The 19,473-nt window shown below is 34.3% G+C and overlaps 1 protein-coding gene across 1 annotated transcript in view; it reads right to left on the bottom strand.

Annotated features, from left to right (window-relative positions):
• PFDN1 (prefoldin subunit 1) overlaps positions 1–19,473 on the bottom strand; it is a 58,992-nt gene that overhangs the window by 17,027 nt on the left and 22,492 nt on the right. The window contains exon 3 of the mRNA XM_001368516.4: positions 18,717–18,801. Coding sequence (XP_001368553.3) covers positions 18,717–18,801 — 85 coding nt within the window. The remainder of the gene's footprint in view (positions 1–18,716; positions 18,802–19,473) is intronic.

Consider the following 19,473-nt stretch of genomic DNA (forward strand, 5'->3'; position numbering starts at 1 on the left):
CTCCCCCTTTTTGGGTGGGTGGGGTTAATCACAATTGACCAAAATTCCTCAAAAGTAGCAATGTCGGGATAAAGGGATAAAGTACATTGTTGTTCTGTTGCTCAGCCTGACTCTGACTCCCGGACCACAGCTATCCCAGGGTTTTTTTTTGGTAAGGATACTGAAGTATTCCTGACTCCAAGGCCCAGCACTTTATCCACTGAGCCACCTGAAGAAAGTACAGACTAAGAGAATTCACAAAATGTCTTGAAGAGAAACATCACCCAAAAACAATGCTGAACTCCAGAATTTCATTGATAAAGGATTTTGTAAGGAAATAAGAAAATCATCCTTTATCAAGGGATTGCATTAGAATTGCATAGGACTATTCTCCCAATATGAGAAAAATCAGAAAAAGATGGAATGCAATTATCAAAAGTCAAAGTTGGTCTTCACCTCCAAAATCACCTATTTGGCTAACCTATGAATATTTGAAGACAAAATTCTCACATTTCCTAATGTTTCTATAGGAAAAAGAGAAATTTAGCTATACTTTTAATAAGTAAATTAGCTCAAGAATCAGTTTCTAAGTAATTAATTCCAAAGTGGGAACATTTGCCATGCAAATAAATGGTGAACTTCAGGTAAGCCAACTTTAAAATTCTGGAACATACAACCACCAAAGGGCTATTTTATGTATATGTTATTTAAGGTTTATCAAACAACTGAAATTATAACCTGAAATGGTTCAATAGAAGGATAGAACTGGAAAGGGAAGTTACTATGAAGGTTACTCAGTTAGCAAAACTTCAGTATAATTATAATGATCTACAAAGGTCTCAAGAGATAGGGATATATTAAGGCAACAAAAACTTTGACTAATAAATTCCCAGCAGCAAGATTGTTTTGAATGGCAAGTAAAATTCACAAATAGATTTGAAGAAAGGTAAAAGGTTAATCAGTAAATAATAAATAATATGTACATACTTGCAATATAACAAAAAAAATGAAGGGAAGGAAGGTACAGAAAAGCTGTGGGTATCAAATAATGAACAAAGGAAAAGAAGAAAGGAAGGAGGCAAAGGGAAAGGAAGGAGAGGAGGGGGAGAAAGAGTAAGAGAGAAAACTGAAGTGACTGAAGTGACATTCTTTTCTAAAAAAAGAGAAATAAAGGTGTAAATATTAAAACAAAAACGTTCAAGAGAAGTAATGAACTAATCTAAAAATTGAGTTTAGTACGATGGCTATGTGTTTGAGATGTCTATCTGTGCTTATAAGGACAACTCCAGCTTGTCTGATAGATGAGAAACTGAGGCAAACTTGCTCAGAGTCACAGCTAGTAAGTGTTTGAGTCCAAATTTGAACTGAGGTCTTTCTGATTCCAGGCCCAGTACTCTATCTTCTATACCACCTAAATACCCCAACCTCTTGATCAAACATACAAAAATATGCCCTTAGCCTCTGGACAAGGTAATCTAACCAATTTGGAACTCCCACCTTGGAACTAGGTTGCCTAATTGGTTGAAGTAAATTCAAATATACCACTATGGCTAGATGGCCTCAGATAACTAGAACAAATTGTGTTCCATATCTAATCAAGCTGTCCATCCAGGTCATTTTGCCATCTTCCCTATAATAGCATGTCTACCAATCATCACCTGTCCCAATCTACCTTCCACTTCTTGCTGCAGACTTAATCTCAACAGTGTGATAAGACCACAGTTCCTAAAAATGTGTTGATGGTCTGCCCAATGGATCAACTTTCCATTCCTGTGACTCCCAAATACTTTTGTTTCTGGCTATCATATCCATATATATGTTGACTCCAATAGAATGTAAACTTCTTAAAAGGAGAGCCTGTTTCATTTTTTTATTTGTATCCTCAGCTTAACTTCTACAACTCTTGTGTATGTCTTCCCATAAACTTGTCACAGGGGGGCCATCAAACATGATTGGCTACAACCATTTTGAAACTATATGTATATTAATACGACTTAACTATTAGTTTTCTCTCTCTCACTGCATGACAATTCCCTCCCTCCCGGGCTTCCTACTCCAGTCATAAACATCCCTGAAGATATCCTTTAAGCCATTTCTCCTGCACAATTCTTCACTGGTATGTAATAGGTTGTAGCTAATACATAATAATGTCTGGGTGACAAGAGTCTAGGCTGGAGACAAGTCAATTCTGAGGGTCTTAAAAGATACATTCTCTAGATAGCTTAAAGAGATTTCTAAACACTAGGTGGGCACAAAGAAGCTACACAACAAAAGCATGAAATTCTAGAAAAGTGATATAAAGGATGCCATCAAACAAATACATGAATTAACCACCCAAAAGGGGAACTGGTCTTGTGAGAAGACTAAGCATTAACCAGTGGAGAGTACATGTATATTGCTGTGATTTCAAGAGAATTAGAGGCAATTCTCCCAATACTGAGGATGAACTCCCTTCTGTCAGACTTAAAAGACATGGATGAAAGTTACACAGGATGGTTGGGTATGGGTGGGTTGTAAAATCTGGATTACTGGAGATGATCCCCAAACTAATGAGATCACAGATCAGAGAACTTTTGCTATAGAATTATGTAAATAATAATGTCTTACTATATCACAATTAATATAAAACATAATAGTTTTTGCTTGAGTTTAATCAACTGTAGCAATCCTGACTTTGGGTTTCCAAATCCAAAGGCATTAATGAAGTTAATATTTCCTGTCTATAAAACAGTTCAATGAAAAACAAGGAAAGGTGGTTTGGCCTAAGGGATTATGATCTGGCTGCAAATTTTTTTGCCCAAATTCTTAATATCTAGAACTGGATTAAAGAACTAGAGGGAAGCTCCAAAGTCAGAATGTCTAACCACTTTATTTTACATGTGAGAAAAATGAAGCTCAGGAAGATAAATTATTGCCTCCTGGTAGTATAGGTCAGGCAGGATTTGAAATGAAGTCCTCTGTTCTGAGTTGGTATTCTTTCTCCTTGATTATGCTGTTTCTGTCTTTTAAATCAGGAACCAAAGTTTTTCTGTTTAAAAAAATTCACTGATATATTTTGTTTTGATAAAAAAAAACTCTCAATGAAAATGAAGAAATTCCAAAATACATTTCCTTAAAAAGTATCTATTGGGGGCAGCTAAGTATCACAAAGGATAAAGAACCACATCTTGAGTAAGGAAGATCTGAGTTCAAATCTGGCCTCACACTTCCTAACTGTGTAAGTCACTTAACCTCCACTGCCTAGCCTTTCCTGATTTTGGTCTTAGAATCCATAACAACTCAGAAATTCAGAGGTTTTTTTTTTTTTTTAAGCACCTATCAATTGTTAATAGAAAAGATAAACCTTTGTCTTCTTGATGGAGGAAAGAATTTTGCTGTACAGAATCAGACAGTTCCTTTTATAGTAAAGAAACTATCAGGAAAATGGAATCTTGTATTGTCTGCATATTTTAGTCAATTGCATGATTAAAAAGTTTGAGATGCTATAGTTGGTATGAGCCCACCAACATGTTCCCCTCTCTTAACAGTATCAAGAAAGATCTCTATGCCTATAGATTATGCTCATAAACATTTTGTAAAAATTAGAAAGTAAGCAGGCAGATTGGAAGGTTTGTTTCTGAATTTTAAAATAATAAATTGTGAGATTTTCTTCAAGTTTCCCTTAAAGAGAAAATCCCTTGAAATATGTTGATTCCCCTCAGAAAATGAAGTTCCTTGAGAGTAGAGGATATTTTATTCTTTGTATTTGTATCACTAGCATCCAACTTGGTGTCTAGCACAAAGCAGGTCTTTAATAAATATCCGCCGAAAAACTAGCTAATACATTATATATGGATGGACAAACTCTGTAGGTTGCCGACAAAATTTCATGTCATTTTTCTTCATTGAGGCTTTGAGATTTGCAAAATGTTCTCATTTGACCCTCACAGTATCCTGTGAGGTAGGTGTTGTTATTCCCATTTTATGCAGGAGAAAACTGAGTCTCAGAGAGTTTAAGTGACTTCAACAGGGTCACACAAATAGTAAGAATATAGACAACATTTAAATGCAAGTCTTCCTGACTCTGCCTCTAGCAGAGATATGTATCTTATTTAAGAACATCTGCAATATCATAGGGCTAGACTTAAATGGCACAATGTCATCTGCAACAGGAACATCTGGAAGACCTCATTTTAAAACAGGTATCCTTAATAGTAAGTCCTTCAACTTAAAAAAAAAAAAGGTTAACTATTTCAATGTAATTGGTTTCCTTTGTAGTCCTATGTATTTTATGCATATAAAAATATTGCTTTGAGAAATGGTCCACAGGCTGGTTTTACAAAGGAGTCCATGACAAAAGGTAAAGAATGTATGATCTATAGGTAACCTCTCAACTTGGAATCTACTCTGGATCTTCTCCAGCTCAGTGACAACAAAATTTAGCAAATATCTATCTCTCAATTTTATGTCTCAATTGATATTAATGGACTGTTACTGAACAAGGTTATATCTAGGTAATATTTTTGAAGAAATCTTGTATAATTATGACAAAAAGACACCAGAAAAGCTTACGACACTCTGCAAAATTATATACATTTCTATAACCAACAATCAGCACAGTGAGATCTTGTAAAGTTTTAAAATCAACTGTAGTCTACTGCAGAATGTCATTCAAAACTTGGCTTTTCTTTTCTTAGTACCCCTATCAAAGATATCTGTGAACATGTCTATTTTCTCCATAAAAACTGCATGTAGCTGAGAAAATTATGTACTACAGTAACATAGAAAATTTTGCAACATGAATTTTGTTAAACTATGTCCCCAAATTTACTTTAGTGTCATGAGGTAAATTAATATTTTATATATATGTATGTATTTAATGCTGGGAGACAGGGGAAAAGGAAGTAGCTACTTTGCTGCCTAGGACACAAGTATCTTAAGAGTTAAGGCTGAACACCTATTTCCCAAAAGACATTTCCCAAGGACATCTGGTAAAACAATTCATTTTTCATTGATCGAGTGTAGTACTGCTAAACAATTTCATATGAAAGGGATATGATTATTTAAATTTTTTACTTCAAAATAACTTAAAACTTTTTTAAATGTTTTAATTATATTCCTGCCTTCAAACAACAACACAAATATTCAAATTGCAACAGCAAGAACAAAAGAAAAAGACAAATGATTATATATGATATGAAACTATAAACCATATTATTTGCTATTTATATTTTACAATCTAAATTAACATTAATAATATAGTAACAATATAGTTGTTTGTTTCCATGCCCTCTTAGGAACATCTGGGGATTTGTCTGATATGTAGAATTTATTTTTCAATCTTGGACACTTTACAACTGGTAATTGCACATCATGGAGTAGGAAAGACATTTTAGTTAGTCCTTCAAATTTCCAGGTGCAGCTAAGTGACACAGTGGATGGAATGCCAGGCCTGGAATTGAAGGACTTGATCTCAGACACTTCCTAACTCTGTGACCCTGGGCAAGTCACTTAACCCTGTTTGCCTAGCCCTTGCTCTTTTGTCTTAAGAGTCACTACTAAGATAAAAGAGAAGAGTTTGTTGGTGTTTTTTGCTTGGGGGTGGGGGTAGGATGAGATTTCCAAATAGTTTTTGGCTTGTATACTTAGGGAAGGGGAAGTTATAATTAAAAAAAAAAAGAAATTAAGAATAACAAAGACATCATTAAAAAAAACAAAGGTCAAATTAAAAACTATATCAATGTGAGTTCAAATTGGACCCAGGTGCATTTCTTTTGGGCATAGGTTTTTTTTTTCCTTCTGCTTGTATAATCTGATCAAACAACTTGATTGTGTAGACACTACATCTGGACACAATAATTATAAAAAACAAAACCCAATTTATTAATATAGTAATCATTATATATAGAAATATATATTTTATATTATATAGAAACATAATATTTTATATTGTATATTTATATATAATTAATAATAAAAAATATATTAACATCTCCAATTTCAACCTATCTCTTGAGTTCTTTTCTAAGCCAAGTGCACATTTTCATTATCCAAAAGCTCATCTAAAGCCATACTAAAGGACCCAATTGCTTGGTTAATCTCTAGTAAAACTAGTAGCTAAAACTAAAGGATCATAGAATGCACTTTCAGGCCCTGAGGCTCCAGTTCCTTTCTAAGTGTCATGGGCATGCATGAACTAGAAGTGCTCAGGAAATGGGAGCACTGAAACAATGTTCTTGTCAGCACTTTAAACAAAAAAATTCATTCAGTAAGAATGGCACCATGATCCTTTTGCCCTTTCTCTTGAAGGAACTAAATTAAACAGATTACAGACAGTGGCAAGAGCTGGCCCCAGAACAGCCTCCCTCTTATTTGTTATTTTTAGCAATTTAGTCCGACAACGCCTGACAACTAAACATGCCTAGAATAGCTGATGGGAGGGGGGATTATCAGATACTACCAGTGAAAAAACAGTAGTCATCACTTCCTCCAACCCCAAGAAGGAATCATTTTCCATGTCTTTACAGCATCACACATTACATGGGTCTTTTAAAGTCTTATATAAAAACAGAATATATATATATAAAGTCAAGTGGAAACTGATAACATTTCCTGACCTAGAGTATTGTTCCACCACTCATACATGACATTTCCTTAAAAACAAAAAACAAAAAGATGAACTCACATTTGAACTTTGCTAAACAAAAAGCTAGAGAATTATCATATCAATTTTGAAATACTTTTCTCAAAAAATGAAGATGTTCAAAACGAATGGCTGCACAAAGTGAAAGGAATATGGATGTTTTTACCCACTCATACCAAGTGAAAAACTTGCCTCAGGTTAGGACAAAGTGAAGATGAGGGACTCTCAAAGTTAATCATTAGCATTAGCAAGATAATAATAGCAGCTCACATTTATAAGGAACATCAAGTTTCATAAAATGTTTTATTCACAACAACTTTATCAATTAGGTAGAACAAGTATTATTATTTTCATTTTACAAATGAAGAAATCAAACTTGAAAGGGGCTAAGTATCTCACCCAGTATTGCAGAGCTAAGTAATTGTTAGAGATTCTAATGCAAATCTGTCCGAACTCCAATTCTAGCGCTTTTCCTTTTTTTTTTAATATTTAACTGGTGAAATTTTTATATTAAGTTTACTTCCCAATGATTCCATATACCCTAGAGGAAATCTTTCCTACCACAAATACTATCAAGCAAAACAAATCAACATAACCATATCTAAAAATGCAACCCATGGCCTACTACAACCTCTCTACAGAGAGGAAGGCACACATTTCACCATCAATCCTCAGTCTTTAGAGGTTACTGAATGGTGCAAAGGTATGAAGTCATTCAGTGCTGTTGTTCTTTACTTTTTCCAGGTCACCTTTGCCCAGTATCATTTCAAATAAGTCTTCCCCAAATTCACTGAAATCTTCATATGCATAATTTCTTAATACACAATAATAGGCCATTACATTCATATGATAGTTTGTTCAGTGCTCCCCACTCAGTGGGTCCTCTCCAGTTCTTGGCTACTACAAAAAATACTGCCATAAATGTTGTTTTTTCTTTTTGTACATATGGGGATTTTTCTCTTTGGAGTACCTTTCTAAAAGTAGTATCACTGGATTTAAGGGTGTGTATAATTTAATTTAGGGGCAGTTAGATGGCTCAGTGGAAAAGAGTACAGGGTCTAGAATGAGGAAGACCTGAGTTTAAATCTGGCCTCAAACACTTAATAGTTATGTGATCCTGGGCAAGTCTCCTAATCTCTGTTTGCCTTAATACACTGGAAAAGGAAATGGCAAACCATTCCAGTATCTTTGCCAAGAAAAGCCCATGGATGGTAAGGCCCAAAAGAGGTTACAAAGAGTCAGACATGACTGACTGAATGACTGAACAACAATTTAGTGACTTTTGGGGGTATAATTCCAAATAAGACTTTTTTCCAAAATGGCTGAACCGATTCATACAATAGTGCAGTGATGGCAAACCTTTTAGAGATCACATGCTGGCCCCACCCCCTCTACACCCCAGAGACCAAGTGCTGTGTCCCTACACACACACACACACACACACACACACACACACACACACAGTGAGTACATCTTGCACCCCCCGCCCCTGTACAGCAGAGGGAGAAAGTTCTCCCATTGGACTGCTGGACAAAGAGGGGAAGGGGAAGTGAGGAATGTCCTCAGCAAGTGTAAAGAGGAAGAGGGGAGTGGCTTGAGCACTCTGTTCCCCTCCAGTTCTGCCACCTGCGAGCCACTGATTTTACCCCCTGTGCACTCCCATTGGCTGTTGGGTAGAGGAGCAAGGGATGAGGAAATATGTCATCAGGCATGGTAGAGAGAGGGAGGGGAGCAGCTCTGCCCGAGTCCCTCTGCCTTTCTAGTAACTCTGGGGCTGGGGGACTGGGGAGGGAGGGTGGCCAAGTGCCCACAGAGAGCTCTACATGCCATCTTTGGCACCTGTGCCATAGGTTCTCCATTACTGCAATAGTGCATTAGTGTGTCTGCCTTCCCAAAGCTATTCCCATATTTATTATTTGCATCTTTTAGTATCTTTGTCAATTTAAGAGCTGGGAGTTGAACCAAGAATGTAAATTCAATTTCTTTTCTCATTAGTGATTTGGAGCATTCTTTCCTATAGCTGGTGACTGCAATTCTTTTAAAAACTTCAGTTCTCTTTAACTTATTTCATGATGAAAATGAAAACCATTTTCAGCAACCAATCTGTTGATATTCCAAAAAAATGTTGACATCTCTCTGAAGGGCAAAACAATTATTACGAAGGGTCCCAGGGGTATTTCTATAAAGTGGTTTCAACCATATCAATGTTGCACTTGGTTTCCTTGGAAAGAAGATAAAAAGCTCTAGTTTGACAATTGATGGGGAAATTGAAAATGATTTGCAACAATTTGCATAATCTATAATCATGTGAAAAATATGATTAAAGGTGTTAAACTGAATTTTTGGTGAGGGTTATGCATGCTCACTTCCCCATCAATGCTATTAAAGAGAATGGCTCATTTGTTTAAAATTAGAAACTTCCTGACTGAAAAACACATCTGAAGAATGATCATGGAATCAACCAAGTGATGATTTCTAAAGCTCAAAAAGATAAATTAATTCTTGAAATATATTATATTTAACATATAAAATTCAGATGCCTTGACACAACATGATATAATTTTTTTGAAAGGATATCAGAAAATATCTGGATGATAACTATATTTCTGAGAAAGACATGATGTAATAGGCTAACGAATTAAGTTCAGAAAGTTGTACAGATGCCAAAGGCAGTGTCTTGAAAATTCAACATTTACTCAGATGTTATAATAAAGTACATTTGACCATAAATAAATAGCTCTTTGAAACTACCCATTCATAGCCTTTGACCATTTGTAATTTGGGAAATACTTATACACTCATTTTAATTCCACATATATCTTAAATATCAGAACTATGCTAGGCATATTTGCAATAAAGATCTCTTTTCCAAGTTAAGTGCTTCTCTTCTAATACTAGTTGATTTGTTCATAGAAAAACCTTTTGATATTACAGATTTTAAATTATACATTTTGTTTTCTATAATCATCACTACTCCTTGTTTTAAGAATTCATCCTCTATCACATATTAAGTGATAATAAAAGTGAAATAAGAAGAAAACAGGCAAACAAAATGCAATGATTACAACAATGTAAATGAAAAGACTGAAAACCTCAAAATTTAATGCTGTAAATAATATAAATATAAATAGTATAAATAGACCAAACTTAGTCCCCCAAAAAGAGATAAGATATATCTCCCTCCCTTTGTAGAGGTAGGGGAATAAATATGAAAATCACAGTGATGCAAAACCAAAACACATTAGTAAGAAAAAAAAATGATAATTCTTTCACTAGACAATTGTTGAAAGTACCTCCTTCTGTTCTTCTCTAATTTTTTTTATCATGTGACCTTTCACGTTTTCAAGTCCATTTGTCAAATGTCTATTTGGAGTTTATTGTGATATATAAGATGTTGGTTTAAACCTACTTTCTGACAAATCACTTTCTGTTTTTCCCAAGAGTTTTTAATGGACTAGAATTCTCATCACAGTGGTTGGTACACTTGAGTTATCAAACCTTAGACTACTATGTTCAATTGCTTCTGGGTATCAAAAAGCAAAAAACTGAGAGATGTCTGTTCACTAAAGGTATCTGCAGAGTGTCCTAAAGGAAACAGAATTCTTTAAAGTTTTTCATACGCTTTGTATAGATAGTATGCTGACTGCATTAAGACCCAGAATACTACCGGTCTTTTCAATGAGATCTATAACCACTCAATTATATCTTTTTTATTATTTTTTTTATTTTAATAAACTTTCACATAAGTTTTCTAAAGTTATATGATCCAAATTGTCTCCCTCTCTTCTTCCTTCCCCACTCCCAGAGCTGGCAAGCAATTCAAACTGGGTTATACATGTATTATCAAGCAAAACATATTTCCATATTATTCATTTTTATCAAGTGAATAATTTTATAACCACAACCCAAAACATATGCCCAAATAAATATGTGATAAATTATATTATTTCATCTGTTCTCCTTCAACAATTCTTTCTCTGGAGGTGGATAGCAATCTTTTTCATAAGTCTCTCAGAATTGTCCTAGATCATTATTGTATTGCTGTTATTAGCAATCACATTTTATCATTTCACAATATTGCTATTACTGTGTATGTTTTCCTGGCACTTCTTATTTCACTCTGCATCAGTTCAGGTAGATCTTTCCAGCTCTTTCTGAAATCATCCTGTTCAATATTCCTTATAGCACAATAGTATTTCATCACCATCATATACTACAATTTGTTCAGTCATTCCCCAATTAAGGGATATCCCTTTAGTTTCCAATTCTTTTGCCACCACAAAAAGAGCAGCTATAAATATTTTTTTACAAACATCCTTTCCAAATTAAAAAAAATTTTTTTTTGGCATATATACCTAGTAGTGGTATTACTGTATCAAAAATATGCATCATTTTACAGTCTTTTAGGCATAATTCCACAACTCCACCAGCAATGCATTAGTGTCCCAATTTTGCCACATCCCTTCCAACATTTATCAATTTCCTTCACTGTCATATTGGCCAATCTGATAGGTGTGAGGTACCTCATTTGTTTTAACTTGCATTTCTCTAATCAAGAGGGATTTAAAACATTTTTTCACGATTACTGATAGCCTTGATTTCTTCATCTGAAGACTCCCTATTCATATCCTTTAAACATTTACCAACTGAAGAATGACTTGGATTCTTCTAAATTTATCTTTAGTTCTTTTTATATTTGCGAAATGAGACCTTTATCAGAGAAATTTGTTATAAAAATGTTCACAATTTGTTGTTTCCCTTCTAATCTTGGTTGCATTGGTTTTGATTGCACAAAACTTTTAAATTTAATATGATCAAAATTATTCATTTTACCTCTTGTAATGTTCTCTCTCTCTTCTTTGGTCATAAATTTGTCCCTTCTCCATAGATCTGACAAGTAAACTATTCTGTTTCCCCTAATTCACTTATATCATCATTCTTTATGTTTAAATCATATATCCATATACTTTATCTTGGCATAAGGTATGAGATACTGATCTAAACCTAATTTTTGCCATATTGTTTTCCAATTTTCCCAGCAGTTTTTGTCAAATAGTGAGTTCCTAATCCCCAAAGCCGGGATCATTTGGGGTTTATCAGACACTAGATTGCAGAGATCATTTAACCCTAATCCATTCCACTGATTCACCCTTCTATTTCTAAGCCAGTACCAGACTGTTTTGATGATAACTGCTTTAGAGTACAGTTTAAGATCTGGTACTGCTAAGCCACCATCTTTCCTTAGTTTCCTTAATATTCTTTTCTGTTCTTCCAGATGAATTTTGTTATTATTTTTTCTAGTTCTATATAACAGGGTTTTGGCAGATTGATATGGCACTGAATAAGCAAATTAATTTAGGTAGGATTGTCATTTTTATTATATTAGCTCAGCCTACCATGAGCAATTAAGTTTTTCCAACTGTTTAGATCTAATTTTATTTGTGTGTACAGTGTTTTGTAATTTTGTTCATATAATTCCTGAATCTGTCTCGGTAACAGATTCCAAGGTAGTTTATTTTGTCTAGAGTGATTTTAAATGGAGTTTTTCTTTCTAGCTCTTATTTTTAAAAAACCCTTACCTTCTGTCTTAGAATCAATATCGTGTATTCGTTCCAAGGCAGAAAAGTGATAAGGGGACAATGGGAGTTAAGTGACTTGCCCAGGGTCACACAGCTAGGAACTGTCTGAAGCCACATTTGAACTTGGGATCTCCCATCTCTAAGGCTTGGCTCTCAATCCATTGAGCTACCCAGATGCCCCCTTCTTTCTAACTCTTGTTACTGAGCTTTGCTGGAAGTATATAGAAATGCTGATGATTTATTTCAACTAGTTTTTAGTTGATTTTCTAGGATTCTCTAAGTATACCTTCATATCAACTACAAAGAGTGATAGTTTCGTTTCCTCACTGCCTACTTTAATTCCTTCAATTTCTTTTTCTTTTCTAATTGCTAAAGCTAGCACTTCTAGTACAATATTAAACGACAGTGGTGACAATGGGCACCTTTGCTTCACTCCTAATCTTATCTATAACCACTCAAAAGAAATCCATCTAACAATTCTTTTCAGGAAAAATGAAATGGATGAAGAAGGTATATCTCTTTGATTATAACATACAATTGGACTGTCAGTCCAATTAGTCCAGTTAGTCCATAAATATACACATTAAATAGGTGCTAGGATGGATAACAATCTGGGCTAAGAATTAAATAGGACGTAGGAAACCAGGAAGATTACAAATGCATAGTGTTTTCAATTACAAGTGGCTCCCTGACATAAAAACCTATCTTTTCAACATAAGTCTTCTGATGATGCTATATTGTTTCAAATCAGGATATATACCACACTCTCCAAAGAATCCAAACCATGAAACATCCAAAAAGATCAGTGTAGAGGCAGATGTTGGCTACAAAGAGGCTATTATGTATTACAGAAACAACTTCTGCATAAGAAGGTGCAGAAAATAAATGATTAAGGACACCTATAAAGTAGACAATACCAGCAAGCACAAGGAATCTATGTCAGGCAATATACTTAGGACAATAAATTTAGGAGAGGTTAAGTATTGCAGTGAGATCCAAACTCACTAAAAGACATAGAAGAAAGGACTCTAGAACGATGAGTAAAATATTTGTAGAGGATCCATGGACTGGACTAAAATGTCACAGGATAAAGAAGAATGGAAGGGCTGTAATTTTCTTCAATGGAAGCAGTATACACGTCACTGTGAAACACAGAGCTATCAAAGTTTTTGTGTATGTGAAATTGATGGTGTTTTAATATAAAAGACTATGCCAATAAAATAAAATATGCTTAACATAAACTGCTCTAAGAATAGATTCCCCAAATTATTTTGAAATACATAGGATCATGTTCACAAAATGTTGTACTTAAATAACTGCTATGCAAAAACTACCAAAAATGCCTTAGATTTACTCTATCTGAAATTAGACCTAGCAAATAAATCCCTAGTTCAATAAACCCTAAGGAAATAGAGCAGTCAATATAAACAACATTGGTTCAACTTTCATTTTCAAAAACAGGTCTTGATTTAACTCAGAAATTAAATTGGTGGAAAAAGAAAAGAAATTAAATTGGTGAACTGGATACCCAAATTATTTCTACAGTATTACTATTATTCTCAGAAGGCCATTTAGAGAGACTAAGGTCAGATTTTCTTCATTTTTAGGACTCCAGGTCTCTAATTTAATTATCAAATATTGCTTTGAATTGGCTAACTAAAATTACCTACAAATTAAAGTTCTAACTATTACTATTCACTTCTACTTACTTAGCCTTCTCTATATAAAACATTTTCTTGAGACAATGTCTCCTTCTGCTTCAATTTGGACAAACCTATGATATGAGAGCAGAAGCTGATATAATAAGAATCTAGGCTGAGACTAGAAGGACAAACAATCTTAGTTTCTCCCATCTAGTAAAAAATGAATGGAAGTACTCAATAAAACGAGAAGAAATTCAAATCGTAAGAAATCCAAAGAATTTACTCTCTAGACAGGCTACAAATAACTTAAGGAACTCATGGCAAAATGAAAAGTAATTAGTTTGGCTAAAAAGACGGAAAGATCATATAAAACATAAAGCTACCAGAAATTTAAAGAAATCAGAGTAAAAATTCACCAGTAAAAGTGAAAAAGACAGAAATGTAATATGTAGTTCTTTGGCAGGTAAAATGCAAGAAGGAAAATGACAACAGATCAAAAGGTGTAAAGAACCACATTTTGAACTAATGAAGGTCCTTTTCCTCCCAATTAAACATGAGGTGAAAATATACAAAAAAAAAAAACAGCCTAAATCAAAGATTTTAAATATTTTGATGCAACTGTCTTGCTACCCATCTGCATTCTATTTGCTATTCAGGAAATGAAAAAGACTATGTCCCTTTCAGCTATAAAATTTGTAATTAACTGCTCACACATAGAAAAAATGAAATCTAAGCTTAAGAATCACTTGAGGCATTTTCACCATAAAATTTTTATTAATTCACTGGTTAATAAAACATTAATTTAGTAATTCATTATTCTTTAATTATTTCCTAAATTTACTTTGATTTTTAAAAAAATTTTTCCACACTTAAAACAGTTCTCTTCAAAATCCTCACCAAACCTAAGATATTATTGCTATTCCTTAAAAAGAAAAAAAGACATTCCCAGAATACATCTGGGAAATATTCTCATCTGGACCTTAATTATACACTGACTGGGACAGAAGAAGATTCTTTGCTGTCAATGAAAAATCCTCACTGTGAATGACCAGCAAATATGGACTGGTATGTAACTAGCCTTCTCTAGAGGCAGTACTAACAACATCGAATAGGATTCTAAATCTGTCTCTGACACAATAAGACTGCATATCCATGGATTCAAGATATTTACAAGTCAGTGGGAACTCTGAGATTTCCAAATGCCAATCTCTTTTAGGCTTCACTTCTAATACCTATTTTAAAACAAACATCCATCTTGTGTGTATCAAAAATGCAAACAATCTAAGAAGGAGAACAAGTAGTATGCATGGCTGAAATCCTAATTTGTAGAACAGTAAGAAAAACCATAAGGTTCTTTTTTGTGCCTTATGAACTAATTGATTCTGAAACTCAAGTTTATCAAATAAAATGGAAGAGGCCCCTAATCAGAAATGTTACTTGAACTTTTGCAGTATGACAAAGCAGCAAACAAGTTTTTGAAAAGTGCAGAGACTTCTGTCACTATAACACCAGATTCATCAATCAGCATATGATTATTAAGTACTTACTATATATCAGGCACGGTAGTGGGTGCTGTAGATTATGAAAACAAAAATGAAGCAATCTCTACCCTCAAAGAGCTTATACTCTACTTAGGGGAGATAACTTGTATACATGTATAAGTAAATATATAAATAGATTTTTTTTAAAAAATTTACCCTCAACAAGTTCCTCCAAGAAGTCAAATGCACAACAAAGAACATGTCAATTTATTAAGGAATTCTGACCTGTTAGATCTCCAGACAGATGAAACAACTAATGGATGCTACTCTCTTCTTTCTTTCTAATATGGGAAGAAGTTTATTCTCCCCATATTTTACTACAACCTTTAGTCTCTCAACTTACCCTTACCAAAAAGTACAGATAATGAAAAAGTATCTATCATGCATAAGCTTTCATTTGATGGCCTCCGGTTCCTCATCTATATGAGATTGGGTCAAATGGTCTCTAAGGTTTCTTAGAGATTTAGATATATAATCTTAAGATTTTTTGATGACACCATTTTTAAAGGCAGCCTGTCCATAACTATACCAACTCAAAAATAAAATGGTTAAGGCAAAACTGGACACATATCCAAGTCCCTACCAGCCACCACCCGGACTATGGAAAGAATGACCCTCTCTAGGAGGGGCAATATTTCCTCAATTATGGGAATTCCTCCAAAAACATTCTCTCATCTGAGTATCAGAAGTAAACCAACTGCAAAGTGTTACAGGACCCCTCCCACACAGTTCACTCACCACTATTCTTCCTGTTCTCATTAGCAACCACTTTTAAAATTGCCGGTCCAAAGTTGGTATTTTTGTGACAGATAAAGTTATTTCTTAGCATTTGCTTAACAGTACACTCCAGAGTGTTATTTCGAAACATTTGGATGCGTAACAAAGATGTTCTGAATAGGTCACAATAGTCTGGGTTTCTTCATTCCTTTTCAACAATCTTTACCCAGAGTGGGGTGGATAATAGTAAGCATGGTATAATGAAGAAAAATGGGATGACTGGTATTTGTGGATGAAATGTGCAACGGGTGATGAAATGGAACCAGACATGGCAGGCTTAGTGTCAAGATGAAGCAAGAGGGAGAAATAAAAAGGGTGCCAGACTTGGAGTCAGAGAACTTTTGGTATAGTCATAGCTCTTCAACATACTACCTATATTTCCTTAGGGAAGTCACTCACTTCTCTGATCCTAGATTTCCAGGACTTAGCAAAGTACCTGGCTAGCAGTAGGTACTTAATAAGTGCTTGCTGACATGCCTTGTCTTCCAACTCTAATTTTATGACCCTATGATCTTCTCAGGGGTAAGGCAAATCAAGCTTCCTAATAGAAGCTAAACTGAAAAAGACTAGAAAATCTAGGGCTGGAGGGAGAAGGGCCAGACTAAGCTAAGATTTGAACTCTGGCTTGGCTTGGCACTTACTGGAGGTACCAATCATTTGAGGCAGTTTCATGAAAAAATGAATTTGTCCATTGCTACAAAATGAGACACAAGAAAAGTCAAGTTCTATAACTTCTGATCTCACTTCAAGTGCCAATTCATATTCCTTCTATTTAAAAAGAAAAAAAATGAATATTTTTTTAAAACTATAGAAACATGTTTACACAGATGGATATTTTTCTAATAATAGAAAAGTCTGTTTTAATGATGCAGCTAAACATTGAACTTTCCCTTTTTAAGGAATTATTTATCTGCTATCTATTCCTGACAAAGGTGATAAATATGCAGAATCAGATCCACATTTTTGGACATGACAAATTTGGGAATGTGTTTTGCTTGACTATATTTGTTACAAAGGTTTTGTTTTGTTTTCTAAGGGGAAATGGGAGGAAAAAAGCAAATGCTTGATAATTGCAAAAGTAAAATTTAATATTGAAAAAGAAACTACTATCATCAATTCAAAAGGTAGGTTGATATTGCATATTAAAATCTCTGCCTTATTTTTTCTCCTCAAAAATAAGAATATCATTATTAGGCTTTAATCATCATTAAAATGAAATGGTACCTAAAAAAAACCCGATGAATTGGTATTGTTCTTTCTTGGTAATTGGCCCACCATATTTATTTACTTACTCATTTATTTGTTTTAAAGACCTTTACCTTCTGTCTAGTATGGGTGAGGCAACTGGGGTTAAGTAACTTATTCAGGGTCACACAGCTAATTAGTGTCAGAGGCCACAATTGAATCCAAGACCTCCCATCTTTGAGCCTGGCACCCTATTCACTGAACCACCTAGCTACCCAAACTACCATATCTATGAATCAAGAAAGTAAAACCTCTATCAAATTATCATCCTTTGAACTTACATACCATTCAATTCAACCCTCTGATTTAACAGAAGAGAAAGTGAGAAGCAGAGAGGTTAAGTATCAACAAAAAAAAGTCCTTTAATCCTTAAAAATACTGTGGGCTTAAAAACTTCATTTCTTGCTAATAGAAAATGAGATGAGTCCACCAAATTTGCCCAATAAAGAGATTCTTGTTTATATATGATTTAAATTATAGTAATAAAGAGATATAACAACAAAGCTATTATAAAACTGTTCTTCGTAAAGAATTTTTCAAAATGGAAGTTGTTTTCATTAATTTGTTAAATAATGGTCTGTGATACCACAGAAGATCAGTTGATGACAGGTCAGTAGCTCTAAGAAATTCCCCAGGATACTAAAGGAGATAGTCTAACTGATTCAGCAGATGGTTAAGTCAGACTCTGAACTACTATCCCAAAAACTATCTGTACAAGTTAGATATTAAAATGACCTATTAAGTCATTATATCTATAGTTAGAGAAATCTTGATCTCTAAGATATGTTGACTATCTCCTAGGGAATTAATAATATTCCTTTGTTCTAAGAAAAGTATTTCACTATAGAAGAGTTAACTCAATTTCCCCCAACATTTACTAATTACATGTACTTCTACACCCTTCTTTCCATATAAAATATATTCCTCTCCTTCATAATAAGATACTTTTGTTATGGTTGATTTTTAAGTTCTTGTTTAAGACCTTGATAAAGCTTAGAGGATACTCTATATATCACCACAATTACACAGAGAATGATCCCTTCCCACCTTTCCAGTCATCTTACACCTTCCTACCTGTGTGACCGGTAGACAGAAGAGTGGTAAAGGCTAGACAATGGGGGTTAAGTGACTTGCCCAGGGTCTCACAGCAAAGACATGTCTGAGGCCATATTTGATCCCAAGACCTCCCGTCTCTAGGCCTGGCTCTTGATCCACCGAGTCACCTAGCTGTCCTTAACCATAACTTTTCATTTCCATAAGAGTTCAGTGCAGGAATATTGCTTCCTATCATTTTCAAATTTACTCCAGATAGCATTTGCTTACAACTTACTTCCAGTTCCTTAATTTTTTCTTCGGCTATCTTCTGTTTCTCTAACAGCTGGTTGTGAATTACTTCCTTGGACTGAAGAATAAACCTAGAAAACAAAAAGTTAAAAATTACACAAAGCAGCTGTGCTCATCACAAATCAACAACTATCAACCACAATCACAAAACTCATTAAATGAAAAGGAATTCCACTAGTCAAACCAAAGGAAGTATTTTGTGTGCTACTTTGTCTGACTCAGGAAGCTCACTATATGTTTGGAAGGAAAGCAATACTCAAATCCTTGTAGTTGAGATGGGCTCAAGGCCTTAATGTTGTAAGTTTATAGAAAAAGGGGAGAAAAAAAACAAAAAAAGTATCCAAATCAACCACAAAGTGCTATCTTAAACATAGAAAAATGCTCTTTAACCTACATTTAACATTTTATTAGTTGTAGCTCACTAATTACTTGTATCCAGCTATATTTAAAGCAAAAATTGTAAAATGCTGCTCCCTCCCTCACCCATTTTTCTAACAACAGTAACCCATGGCCTTTTAAAGTCATACAATCAAGTACTGTAATAGGATCAATGCATTTAGTGTATGTATGAATTCCTCACACAAAAGGCAGTGTATAAGTCCCATTATCTTTTAAAAGGCCAAAAATACAGAGAAGAAAAATATACCCCCCCCCCCTTTACATTCAGGCTCAGTGCTGATAAAGAAAGATGGAAAAAATTTTAAACAAGCAAATTATCTGTTATGTCTTCTTTATATACTACC

Source organism: Monodelphis domestica, chromosome 1 (assembly GCF_027887165.1).
Source record: "Monodelphis domestica isolate mMonDom1 chromosome 1, mMonDom1.pri, whole genome shotgun sequence".
NCBI classification, from domain to species: Eukaryota; Metazoa; Chordata; class Mammalia; order Didelphimorphia; family Didelphidae; genus Monodelphis; species Monodelphis domestica.